At 38.0% G+C, this 14,251-nt stretch overlaps 1 protein-coding gene across 1 annotated transcript in view; it reads left to right on the top strand.

The window, feature by feature from the left end:
- The window catches only part of LOC109300653 (protein FAM46D-like), a 21,013-nt gene extending 7,216 nt beyond the window's left edge, over nt 1-13,797 (top strand). Inside the window, exon 2 of the mRNA XM_019521397.1 lies at nt 8,240-13,797. Coding sequence (XP_019376942.1) covers nt 8,259-9,434 — 1,176 coding nt within the window. The 5' untranslated portion in view covers nt 8,240-8,258 and the 3' untranslated portion in view covers nt 9,435-13,797. The remainder of the gene's footprint in view (nt 1-8,239) is intronic.
- Nucleotides 13,798-14,251: the final 454 nt, after the last annotated feature.

Here is a 14,251-nt window from a genome sequence, read left to right as displayed (position 1 = left end):
ACTACAGGCACGTGCCCGCATGTCTGGAATGAAAAGGGAATGTCTGTCTACCTCCAAATTGGTTCAGGCTTTGCAGGTTAGACTAACTTGCAAAGATTGATCAGTTCAGGCTCAGGCTTTTTGAATGTCTGTCCCTAGCCTGGGATAACTCATCACTAATTTTAATTAGCCAGTACACTGAATCTTTGCCAGAATCCTACTGAATTGTACATAAAACACTTTGGGAAATTCATCTTCTGTTAAAGCATAGTCATTTCCAAATATAGAGGTATATTGAATTTCAATGGAATTGACTCCTGATAATTAGATGACTTAAAAGGCACTGACCTATATCCTCTATTGCATGTGTGAAGCCAACCCACTGTTAATAAAGCATCCACTTTTCTTCAGCTTTTCAGGGATCTGGGTTTTCTGTTTGTGATGGAAAAATGTGGTAAAATGCAAATTTTCCCATTTTAAGGATAAAAACATGGATTTTCTCATTTTAAGGACAAAACCCCAGATTTTCTTTTTTAAAGGAGAAGAAGCTGTGGGAAATGGGTTTCTTCTTGCAGGCTGGCAGAGTTCCAGCCTGCAAGGGGCTGGGGGGAGCAGGAGAAGGGCAATCAGGCAGGGGGCGCCATGTGCATATGCTTGCTCACACAGGTACATGGCCACCAGGCAGCCTGGAGAGCAGCTCCCAGAGCTCCCTGTGGGTAAGTCAGGGGAGAGGGGGATTGAGGCCCCCATAGTGAGGGAGGGAGTTGGTCAGGGCTGGGGCTGCTGCCCAGCCTGTTTGTACATAGGACTTGGGGCCTAGGGCAGGAATGCACAGCTGCAGGGCCTGGGCAGGGAATGGGATGGGGATGCGTGTGGCTCATCTGGGGGGGGCGGGGAGGGGAGTTGGCTTCTCACCTCTGTGCACACTTTTGGGGGGGAATGGGGGACACATTCCCCGAGATTTATGTGCAGGGCAGAAGCAGGCTGCCTGCTGTGGGCTCAGGCTCCTTGCTCTGTTGCCCTCCCCCTGGGGCCTCTGCAACTGAGCAGGTGGAACCTGGCATGGAAGGGCAGAGCAGGGCCAGGTGGGGAAGTTCGGTGCCATTGCCATGAGCCCCAAGTCACCATGATGAAGCTCCCTCTGCCTACCCAGCAGCAGCAAGGGGCACAACTCCACACTGGCACCTCTGCTGCTGCTGGGCAGGCAGAGTGCACTTCGCCATAGCAGTGTTTTGCTCGCAGCTCACTGAGTTTCATTGTTCTACTTTGCCCCACTCTGCCCTGAAGCACTGGGTCTTGACTGCTGGGCTGCAAAAATCCTGGTGGGAGGGCAATGGGGAGGAACCTGCACCTACAGTGGGTCACCCACTCCTGCCCCCCAATGGGCTCTGCTCTGGCTGTGCTGCCTGTGGGGGAGGGGGAGCTAGGCTCTGCTCCACTGAAGCAGCTGCCACCACCTCCCATGGGCACCAGCTTGGGTCAAGTGATGCTGCAGGAGGCAGGGGGCTACAGACCCAGGTCCCTGGCCCTGTAGCTCTGGCAGCTGGGATCCCCCTCTGGCAGGGTTAGGTTGTGGGGAGGCTGTGGATGGGGAGTGAGGGGCACCAGCAGGGGTGGGGGGATCTGTGGGTCAGGAGTGAGGCACCAGCAAGTCTGGGGGGCTGTGGGTCAGGAGTGAGGGGCAATAGGGGTGTGTGAAGGAGGCCTTATTCGATTTGAATTTGGTCCAATTCAGGGACAGTGATTTGATTAGTTGATTTGGATCACTGTCCCTGATTCGATTTGGCTGAATCCGAATCTGAAGATTTGATGCTGATTCAGATAATCAGCAATTCAGACATAGACACAGCTTTAAAAGTTTTTTCTACATACTTTGAGGTAGCAGGCGGGGCTCATGATGGCTGTGATGCTGGGGCACATGGAGCATCCCACGGGAGTGTAGGGGCTCTCCACATACATGTGAACACTGCAATGGTGGGGCAGACGGAGCCTCCCACAGGAGCTTGGGGGTGCCCTCCATGTGCTCGGTGGTGAACCCAGAAGTGGACCAGAAGTACTTCTGGCCCACTTCTGGGTCTGCCGGGGAGCATGTAAGAGGCCCTCCCGCATTCCCCTGGCTTCATGATTGGCCACAGGGGGACCCAGCTGGGGAATACGAGGGGGCCCCCCTGCATGCTCCCCAGCAGACCCAAAAGTGGACGAGAAGGGCTTCTGATCCACTTCTGGGTCTGCTGCCGAGAGCTCTGGGGAGCTCCCCGCGCTTATGTGGGACATTTCACGCGCCCCAGCATTGCAGCGTTCTTGAGCCCTTGCTACCGAGAGGTATGTAGAAAAAGCATTTAAAGCTGTCTCTATGTCTGAATCTCCGAATCTTTCTGAATCTTTCTGAATCTTTCCGAATCTCTCTGAATCAATTCAGAGGGTTCTGATTCAATTCGGAGAAATTAAAGGGTCCTCTGATTTGATTTGGATTCGGAGAGTTGGCCGGTGAATTGGGCCAAATCTCTGCCGAATTGAATCAGGGGCCAAAGCTTCTCACAGCCCTAATGGGCTGGGCATTGGCATATCAGGGCTGCTCAGTGCCACAAAGTGGGGGAAGGGGAGGGCGGGGGATGACAGCCAGAGCAGGACCTGTATCCTGGTGAGTGAAGGGGGCAGGGTGAGTTCTGATTTTCCATGATATAAAAATCCAAAAACAAATACCAAAAAATATAGGTATTTGGAATTTATTTTATAATGATTGATGTACTGGTAGTCTTCCAAATTGCTTTAAAATTGTAAATGTATCAATAAAACATTGTGTTCAACTGATGCCTATATATATATAAAATCACAAATTCTCTCATTAAAAATTTTGCAGAATCTGCAAAATTTTTAATAAGAGAATTTGTGATTTTTGAACAGAGAAAATCAGGGTCCCTGAATTTATTAGATGCTCATGGATAATTAGTCACTATTACCGATCTCTTTGGAGTAATCAATTAATTGGATCTAAAATGTATTTAAAAATTTTCATGCCCAGTGGAGAATTTTCTTTTAAATTAGATTCAAATTTACACAAAAACAGCACAGAAATCATTAGCAATGGACATAACTCATGTACAACAAACAAAAATGCAGTGGGGCAGGGGGGAAGCTGAAGAGTTAACCTTAAGCATCTTAGGTGTCTACCCTCAAATTAGAAAATGGAGCAGAGCTAATTGACATAGTTTATGAGACATTTTAATATGATCTATGAAACTTGTTTCAGATGCAGTTAAAAGTAAAAACAATCAGAGCATCAAAATATGTAGTTACTTTTTGTAAAACAAACATCTGAGTGCAAATAAAAGCTAGCAGTACAGAACAGAGCCAACATCTGCACAGAACTATTTTAGATGTGTTCTGTTTGAAAGTGACAGCATATTGTGAACCTTTTGAAAATATTTTCAAAATGCAAGATAAAGAAAATAAGAAAAGAGAATGTTAAATAGTTTATGGTCAAAATATGACCTACATTAGACCAGAATGGTGTCTAAATTCTACGTGTCTGGGTTTCCATGGAAGCTGTAGTAATATTAAATACACTCCTTGTTGACTTTGAAAGTATAAATCCCATAACTGTTTACAGTGGAATTTACATGCATCAGAGGATTATCGAGTGCAGAGAATTTGTGAACTAACCTCTAACCATGGTAAAACTGAATTCAAACCTACAATGAGGGGTTCAAAGTCCATTTCAGTCAACAGGAATCTGTCCACTGAGTTCAATGGTCTTTGGATCAGGTCTTGCGTTTATACCTAGAAAAATGTGTGTTTAAAGTTTCCACACACAGTAAACTTTTTGTCCACATCACAAACCACTTTACCACCTAGTATGACTTATTTACTCTATTCAAGATCAGAACTTGAATCAAGGAATTGACGTGTTATGTTGCAGGAGGTGCAGCATGTGGCAATTTAAGCAGAACCCATTCACTCAAGGATGTGAAACTCTAATCAGTAAATTTAAAAAAAAGCCCTAAATACTATTTTCCTTAGTTTCTTTATTTGACAGGGCTGAATTTAGGATTCACTGCTGGCAACTATGTTTGGTAGCACTGCAAATTCCATAAACATTCAAGAGTTGCACAAATGAAGAACCAAGATATCTTGGTAGAAAAGATATAGATGAGTTGTTAATATTGTTGGGAGAAATATTAAACACTTCCAAAATAAATTTTCCAGGGCAACTTGTTTGTTTAGCTCTTTATTTATTGAGAGATTTTAAATGGGGAAACGGTGAACAAGAAACAGATACTTTCAGATATTCATACTGAACTTTGTACAACATTAAAATCTTTTCCCTGATATGACAGAGCAGAGGTAAAGTAGTTTGGGGTTTGTGGATTCTGCTGGCTTCATGTCCTACTTTCTCAAACTGACAGTCTCAGTAAATATACTATTAGAGTTGGAAGCCCTCATCATGATAGTAATTCACCAGACTCTTTTGTATTTCCCAAATGAAACAAGTTTTTTCATCTTAAATATTTTTCACAAGCGGTGTGAGAAATTTTTAAGTCACTCCACTGAAATCCAGCCCTAGCTTCTTGGATTTCAGAAAGATAGTAGTGGAGCAATAACAGTTTTTTATTTAGTAGTTTTTTGTAAATACTATATACATACAGTGACAGCCATGTGGAGAATGAATCTGAAGAACAATCATTTGTTTTGCTTTCATGTCAAATATAATAAATATACACCATAAATTTATGTAAGTGTATAAATTGAATATGAGAGTATATACTGAATATGAGAGTATACCAAACTGAAGTTGCTGAAAATATCTTGTTAGCAGCAGTTAAAAATGAATTTAGGTTATGATTTAGCAAGGTATTTAAGCATGTGTTTAACTTAAAGGACATGATTAGTTCCATTGATTATTACAGAGCTACTTGTATACTTAAAGTTATGTATGTTCTTACATAGCTTGTTAAACTGGACCCTCAACATTAAAAATAGATATAACAATCCTAACTGTTTATAAGTTTGCAAGATATTTGAGACTATTCAAACACACACAAACACACATATACACATACACTCAACGTGCAGTCATTATAGACTAATTTTTTGATCCATCCATTATTTTCCCATCCAATTGTCCAACATCATGATAAAGCTCCTTCTTCCCTTTACAGAGCTACTTATATACGTTTTATCACATGTGCAAACCACATGATGAATTTTAGACCATCTTCCCCCCGCCCAATCAAACAAGGTCCTCTTTATATCAAACAGAATTTGAGAAACAAAGTTTTCTAAGGCAAAGGACCTAAATGTTTCCTTCTGTGAAATGAAGAACTGATTGTGCAAACACACTTGTACTTTAAGTGTGTAGTCCCACTAAAGTAAATATGACAATTCACATTCTTAAATTTAGTTAACACTTTTTTTATTTGGGGATTAACTAGACCTGAAGAATAGGGGTGCCAGTTTCATATAGCCAAATGATAATGGCTGAGCTGGAATATCATATGTCAAGGTGGGGAAAAAAGTTTTTTTTTTACTTTTTGTTTTCCAAAATTTTTCATAATTAATCTTTCAATTCTTCCTGTCTGCCACTGAATACTAGACTTCTTATTCTAAGCCTTTAGCAACTTAATGTACCTTTTTAATAAAACAACAGGAATCCTAACTGGAAAGGCATTGTGACAAGGGAATTTTGTATTTTACTTTAGAGAAGATAAGAAACAAATAATACTGCCACAAAACAACACCCATTTTGTCTATGCACAGCATTCAGGTATATTAGGGGCTGTTCTCCTGATCCTTCTATAGTGTTGTAACAGCACATTTCAAGAGCAATCACATGAAAAATCCTCCCTCACTCTTTATACACAATTTGAGGAAGAATTTCAAAATAAGAGTATCTTTAGTTCCACTGAAACTTCTACAAGCTAATACACAAAACCAAGGAAAGTATATTTTAAAAATAAGACTTGAACTCATGTAAAATAAGGAAGGGGAAAATCGTAAGGCTTATATAGAAAAATAAAGCACTTTCAATTAACGAAGCCCAATTTTTAGTACCATACGTGTCTAAAACGGTATCTACCAGATGTCTAAATAACAGCCTCTCATATCCAGAGGAATGCTCACTCCTGAACATTTCTGTTAGTCTCCAAGATGACTTTAACTAAAGACTTTTCCCCTTTTTGAGCTGAAAAAGAAGGCCCTTGCATTTTCATAATCATTCCTTTCATTACCCAGCCATTCAGAGCAAGAAACAGCCTTTCAACTTAGTTTCACATTCAGCACTATAAGTTACAGAAACCAACCACCAAATTTAATTGAAAAGTTAACAAATCAAAGTATCTGTTGTGATGGGACTTATAGAAGAGTGATAGAAAACTTTATGATAGGATTCAGCAATGAAACTCCTTAAGACAGGTTTCCCTCACTTTATGCTGTACATGCCTTCCTGGAAAACAGTACATAAGTTGAATTCACATAAAAGGAACCCACTTTACAATGTAACAAATAGGAATGCATTCCAAGACCTCCACTGTACTGAATCCAGAGTCATTTCTACCCCTTTTACAAGACAATTTTGGTACTCACCAATAGTACACACAAGCACAGAGCACTATCATAATGTGATGGCAACTACAGAAACACGTGCTGCAGACTACAAGTGAGGAGCACAGATCCACACAGGGGACTATATTTGGGTGCGCATCACCCCCACAATACATTGCACAAAGCAGCTGACTGTGGGCTTTCACCATGCCAATCACATAACAGTGAATTTACCTCGCATATAATAAATTTTTTATATAAAAAGGGTCATTGTGTAAGAGCAAATTCACACATACAGTACCCACATAAAATGAAGGAAACCTGTATGTGGTGATTCCCTGCAATGCAGGAGTTGAGGAAACTTAGGCCGGTAAGGAGAGAATCATAACTAAAGAACATTAACAGATTCTGGGAAAAGTGTTTAGAAATTTGGACAGCATTTTTCATTCAATACCAACAATAAAGATTAGTAATAAGTAATATTAAGTTAGTTCTTCTTTCTTTACACAATGGAGACCAATGCTAGATTGTGATTTTTTTCACTTTGTGTAACTTCTTGAATGCAATTCTTAGCGACTTATGCAATTACTGTAATTACACCTAATTACCTAATTGTATAATTGTTTTTAATTACACTCATAGTGTACATACTTAAAATTACAAAATTAGAGCATTTAATTACATAAATCCATTATGAAGCTTCATGAAAATAATGTTTTGCACATGTTCAGTTAGCAATATTGTAAGCCCAACATTTTGGCCTTTGCAGTTTTTTCTGATTATAATATTAAAACAATTAATCTACATTATGGCTGAATTGCCTGCTAAATGTGACGAGGTAAAGGCAAAAGTTTAGATGCAGGTGTGCTAAAGCCAGAATTTTACCCAATACCTTTTATATCAATTTTCTAGTCACATGTAGTGGGGGTGAGACAGGGCACTTCTGACTAGTTTTTACTTCATGGGAGCCAAACTTCATTGTAAACAGACATAGGTTTATCACAATCCCTGAAGACTAAACCTTGTTGTTAGGTTGGGCAGAAGAGAGAGATTTGGCTTCAGAGATGGTATGAAAACAATTTGACAGACTCTTAGGTATCCAGCTCGTAAATGACAAAGAAAAATATTAGATGCTCTGCATACCTAGATGGCATTCAGAGACTAAAGTGATAGGTGTACTAGAAATGTTAAAGATCAAGATCAATATGATGCTTTGTTTCTATTGTTCTTATATCATTTCCTGACCCTCAAGCTGTTCTATGTATTTAAATCCCAGTGAACACAATGGGAGATTTGGCTGCAAGACTGAAAGGTCTGAACTTAAATATTTAATTCTGAAGGTTGAAAAACTGTATTGAATTTAACTGTAACAACTGGGAAGCTTGTACAGCTAATCTCGAGTGGTTTTGCACTGAATCATGTATGGCTTACTAAATTGACTTTAAATGTCTTTTGTCTTTTGTCTCTCTATACAATAATATATTGTTGCCTGGTAGGATTAAAGCATGAATAAATTAAAATTGCTTGATAAGAAATTACAGTGGTTTAGTCAGATATCCAGCTCATGTTACAGTTCCATGTAAAATGCATTAATTTGTCATTGCACCTAAATTTGCCTTCTATAGCTATGATGTATTTGTCAGTTTGTATGAAAATGTCAGGCTTTCTAATGTTTGAGTAGATCCTAACATTTTCCTCTTAACTATTTTCTTTTTCTTAGTTAACCAACTGACTTCACGATGACTGAGGGCTTAGATTCCAGATTCAGTAACCTTACTTGGGATCAGATTAGAATATTGGATCAAGTACTAACTGAAGTGATACCTATTCATGGAAGAGGAAATTTTCCAACACTAGAAGTAAAACCAAAGGATATTATTCATGTTGTAAAGGAACAACTGATTGAGAAGGAAATCAGTGTTAGAGACATCCGCCTGAATGGTTCAACAGCTAGCCACATCCTTGTAAAACAAAAGGGAACTAGCTACAAGGATTTAGATATCATTTTTGGTGTTGAACTTCCAAGTGAACATGAATTTCAGGTTGTTAAGGAGGCTGTTCTGAATTGCTTACTGGACTTTTTACCAAAATGTGTCAATAAAGAAAAAATCACTGCTCAGACTATGAAGGATGCATATGTGCAGAAGATGGTCAAAGTCTCCACTGATCATGACCGCTGGAGCCTTATATCATTGTCAAACAACAGTGGCAAAAATGTAGAACTAAAATTTGTAAACTCGCTCAGACGACAGTTTGAATTTAGCGTGGACTCTTTTCAAATTATCCTGGATTCCATATTAAATGTTTACAGTGACACAGACTGTGAATTGACAGAAGACTCGCATCCTACTGTTATTGCAGAGAGCATGTATGGTGACTTCAGAGAGGCAATGGACCATTTAAAATACAAACTTATTTCCACGAGGAACCCTGAGGAAATCAGAGGTGGAGGCCTTCTGAAATACAGCAATCTCCTGGTTCGTGATTTTAAGCCAGCGGATGAGGCTGAAATCAAATCTTTGGAACGTTACATGTGTTCCAGATTCTTCATTGATTTTCCTGATGTGGCTGAGCAGCAAAGGAAAATTGAGTCATACCTGCGCAACCACTTCATTGGGGAAGAAAAGAGCAAATATGACTACCTGATGACTCTGCGTGGAGTTGTAAATGAGAGTACAGTATGTCTCATGGGACATGAACGAAGACAAACTCTGAACATGATTACAATTCTGGCTTTAAAAGTACTAGGAGAACAAAATATCATCCCAAATGCAGCCAATGTTACATGCTACTATCAGCCTGCTCCATATATCAGTGATAGAAACTTCAGTAATTACTACATTGCTCATGGACAGCCACCTGTCATCTACCAGCCATACCCATTTCACATACAAATGCAAAGTGGCATGGTTTAGAAAAACATTAACCTCTCACTGCACACCCACCCCCTTCCAATACTTTCCACAATAAAGGCCTCGTTAAAGCAAGTTTTACAATCACTTTTGATTTTAGGACTTTCTTGCAGATTGCCAACGGTCTTGATCAGTCAGTACTTAAAATCATTGTTACACAAGGCATCTGATAAGTTATGTACATGTAAAATTGCTAGCCACTATTCTACAAATTCATGATGCTCTTCATATTTTCCTAAAACAGAAATACTCTGTGACTGAGTTTTACATTCCTTTGAGCCAAAAAGTGAAAGATGTAAACAGTTCTAATTTTACAAATTACTATAGGCAGTGGTTCTAAAGAATTATTTCATATAATTTAAACAGCGTAATTGGAAAAATATGCTAAAAGGTATTTAAGGTTGTTCCGTAGAAAGACCTGATTTTGAAGTCAACGGATTTAAAAAATATTGGCATTACAGATATAGTAAACAAACTGGACCAAATTTGTCAGCTGTACCCAACTCAAATACAGTTGGAGTCGCAGTGCATTTTCAAATTTGCACTGGTTGACTGAGTTTGTTAAATATCCCAGTAGGTTAAATTCTGCTTTCTGGGTGCAAGCCAGCAAGATGCCAAACAATTCTCAGCTCCCATTAAAGACATCAGTACTTGAGGATAGTTTCCTCACCTGTGTGCTGCTCAACACCTAACAAGATTAATTAACACCGTAGCCCAATTCTACAGTCTGTGTCCACCCCAAATTCCCCCTGATTTCATTGAGAAATACGGGTAGCCAAGGAATGCAAGGCTGGCCTCTTGGTTTGAATTCCACACAAAGAAGTTGCTTAAGCAGGTGATTTAGTCATTCTGCTCAATTAGTCATGAAAAGCAAGCCAAAATCATGAGGGAGAAGGTGACTGTTCTGCACATGGATGTTTTCGTTCCCTAGATATTTAATAGTAACCAGAAATAAAGTAAGCTACATGAATACCAAATGGTAATCAGGAAAAAAAAGGGACTGTGTGATTTTTAAGTGATTTTAAAACCATGTTCTTAGCAGGGGCATTTGATATACTATTTTATACTAGAAGTGTCCTGTATATGCTTAGACGTCTGTGCACATACAATAGTAGCAAATCAAAATCTCTCTCATGATCTCATTTTTTGAGTGTGTTTACCAAAGATAAGTTTCAAACATGTCACTTAAGTGCCTCCCTGTGCCAGTTGTTCCATGAAAAGTGTAATGTATTGTAGAACATGTCATATTAGATAGCTCCTGAAATAGAAATGAGGGTATGTGAAATATTGTGGTTGGAACTCCACCTCTGGCTTACAAAATATCCTCTTCTCTTAAAACGTGGTCCAATCCTGCAGCACTGAAGTCAATGGAAATTGTACCATTCACTTCAATGTGTCAGCACCACAATCCTACTCCCATTGAAACAAGACAAGTTCAGCAATTGACTCCAATGCAAGGAGCAGATATTGGAAAAGCTCACAAATAAAAAACATAATTAGAGTAGATTCTGTTTCAAAATATAAGCTGTAAGCCAGTTGAAAAATGCAGCAAGAGGTGTTGTTAGTTCTGATGCTTTGTATGTCACTTGCTTATCCTTGGAGCTAATGATAAAGTGATGCATCATTTTACATCATGTTATGCAGACCAAAGTATTGACTACATTTTATTTGAATAAAAACAACTCTCCAGTTTTAGAAATATGTGCAGTTTGAAAAAAAAAAAGGTTTGAGTTAATGTATGTATTGGTACATTAAATCATACATTTCCAAATTTATATTTCTAAGATCTATGGTCTGTAATTATCCGCTTGCCAATGAAAGTAACTTTACTGAGGCCCACTTATGATCTCGCCAGTAGATTAAAAAACTGTTTGTAAGACTGATTTGTTGACTTTTCCCTCTTGAGTGAATTCCTTTTAGTATAATGTAGTGCAATATAAAACTGCTCCATACTATGGAATGATGTACATGAAATGATTGTAAGAGGAATAAGGGTGCAATAATCCACTTGGAGGCAAATGAACAGTGCAATGTCTTTCATGAATACATTATCTTGTTTTTAATTGATTTATCAAATATGTCCAATTGCATGTCTCAGGGCACATTTAGTTCAATTTTCAATGATTATGATCTTACCACTTGCGTCAATTGTATTTAATAAAATAGGCAATTTTAATTTCTATGTTACTGTATTGCTGTATGGAACTGAAGCACTTCCAAAAAAATTCCACTAGTAAAATAGTGGTCCACATACACAGGGCAGTACATTTCTAACAATAGAACCTGTGATTTTCATCTGCTTTTCACCAAAAGGAATAGTGCTGTATACTGCTCCATAATGCCATTTATACCATGACTCTTCTGGTACTTATGCTTGTACTTAATTTTCAGCCCATCTGCAATCTCATTGACTTCCATGAGACTATTTATTAAAGTTATGCACAACTAATTTTCAAAGGAGCCTAAGTTGGACAGTTGAGCAAATCTCATGGAATGTCAGTGGGAGCAGGGTGCTTCTGAAAATCCCTATCCCACAGTTATAAATGATACAGGTTTGGGGGTACTGATATGGTGATTTTATATTAATTGCAGCCAAAAAAAAATGTAAAGCTTCCTTAGCTGTGATGGGAATTTTGTAGAGAAATTTGATGACCTAAAGAATCAAAACACAGATCCGTAAAGATGGAGGGTTTTCTTCCATCCCCTGCACATCCAATACATCAGTAACTGGAGAAACATTTAACAATGTTATCAGTTTGTACTAACAAGTAGTAGCATCATAATGCAACATTTCTGTGTAGTAGGACTATCACGCTTATTTGGCTAGTGAAGAAGTCCTTGTTAAAAAGTACAGCTAACGGTGAAATAGCTGCAGGTATGTATAAACTAACTTGTGCTATCATACAGCAACTGCTCAGATTTTCTTTTCTTTTCTGGATTTTTTAAAGTACTTGACACATCTCTGTTTAAATCCAGGTTAGACAATGAGGGACGGATCCAGAAGTCACTGAAGTTACTGGAATGAATCTAGTTGGCTTAAGTGGGCTTTGGATTTGATTGTAAGGGAACATAAAGGACATATTTATAGTACCTACAGGTAAATGTATAAAAGACATCAATATGCAAAAATGTCTCAGGTATAAATAAACCCTTTTAATTTATTAAAAAGGTCTTGTATTTCTTAGGTAGAGGTAGCCATTCAATTTTGAAGGCTATTGGGGGGTAATGATTTGATACACACACACATACACACACATTATATATACATACACAAACAATTAAAAATATAACTTTTTAAATGTTTCATTGAATATATCATATAAATAATTAGCAGCAGTATCAAACCTGGATATTTTTAAAGACAGTACTGATTCTGTAAATTAATATTAGAGACAGGGATGTGATATATACATATATGTATACTGCTGCTTGAAAAAATATTGACATCAACATGTAAGATATGATACTGTAACCTCTTCTCCAGTCCTTATCTATTTTACTATGTGCAAATATAAATCTCTACAAAGAATTAATTCTGAGACTTTTTTCGGTACCAGTATCTTGAGCTTCATGTTTACATTATTAACTTGTTGTTACAATCTGTTTAATAATTATAACAACTGGGAAATGTAATGCTGATTTTATTTAATCATATTCAAAACTTCTCAAAGTTTACAGTTTAAAGTAATCTAATGTTGTCAGGATGTAAGTGTAAAAGTTTCAAGTGCTTTCTTAAAAATGTCATTTGAATTTTGTGTTATATTGTAAAAGGTCCATTTGAAGCATATTCTTTCTGGTATTTTGTTTCAATTGTAATTTGTGAGCTTTATACTCAATACATTACGAGGTTTTTGCAATGGATAACCAAGGTGTGAAACTGTCCTCTGTCATGATGTTATATTGTCTATTGTGTTACACTGATCCTACAAATGTATAAAAAGTAAAACTGATAGATCTGGTTTACCATAGAGTTACTCCAGTTTTATACCTTTGCAGCTCTACTGATGTCAGTGGAGTCATACCAACATGAAACTGGCATAGCAAAGTGGTGAATTGGAAATTATGTTTGTAATTAGAAATATTTTTGGAAAGGACAGCAAAAGAAGTTTAGGCAGTTCAGTATTGCAAGAAATCCTACCTATTCTCTCCCGTTTGGTGTGTTTTTCTATTAAAAATGATGAATATTCAGGAATACATCTGTTATGATAAGGAAGTATTTTACTTAATGTGCCATCTGAAGTTGTTGAAGAATATTGTAATGCTAATACTTTGTATTAACCGGACAAATTTGTAGGTCATTAGTCCACAGTGTTGACTAGTGCCTTTGGGTACTTGGGGAAAAATCATTAAAATAACCTTCTTGTTATTCCAGATGCCTGGTTTACTTCAAATATATTTATTTGTTAAAACGCTGTTTTTAACATGATGACCACTTGCTGTGGATGCATGACTGGCAGATTGGCATGTTATAGTAGCAGGAACAATTAAAGAGGATAGTATGGTTAGTTAAATCAGTAAACCATAAATTGAATTTTGCCATTGATCCACAGTCAAAATTAATAGTTATTTAAAGGAATTCCACATTCAAAATGAGTTGGTCTTAAAGTATGATAATTATGATAAATTATAACAACCCTTATACTATTCATGCAAAACATCTTAGGTCAACAATTCATATTTTAAGTATCTAAATAAATATTTATCTAATACAGATTTAATAGATTTCATAGACATTAGGGCTGGAAGGGACCTCAGAAGATCATCGAGTCCAGCCCCCTGCCCCAGGGGCAGGAAGTCAGCTGGGGTCATAGGATCCCAGC

Source organism: Gavialis gangeticus, unplaced genomic scaffold, assembly GCF_001723915.1.
Source record: "Gavialis gangeticus isolate Ggan-Ray unplaced genomic scaffold, GavGan_comp1, whole genome shotgun sequence".
Classification (NCBI taxonomy): Eukaryota; Metazoa; Chordata; order Crocodylia; family Gavialidae; genus Gavialis; species Gavialis gangeticus.
Note: the sequence above shows the minus strand (reverse complement) of the source record. Positions and strands in the feature narration are given on the sequence as shown.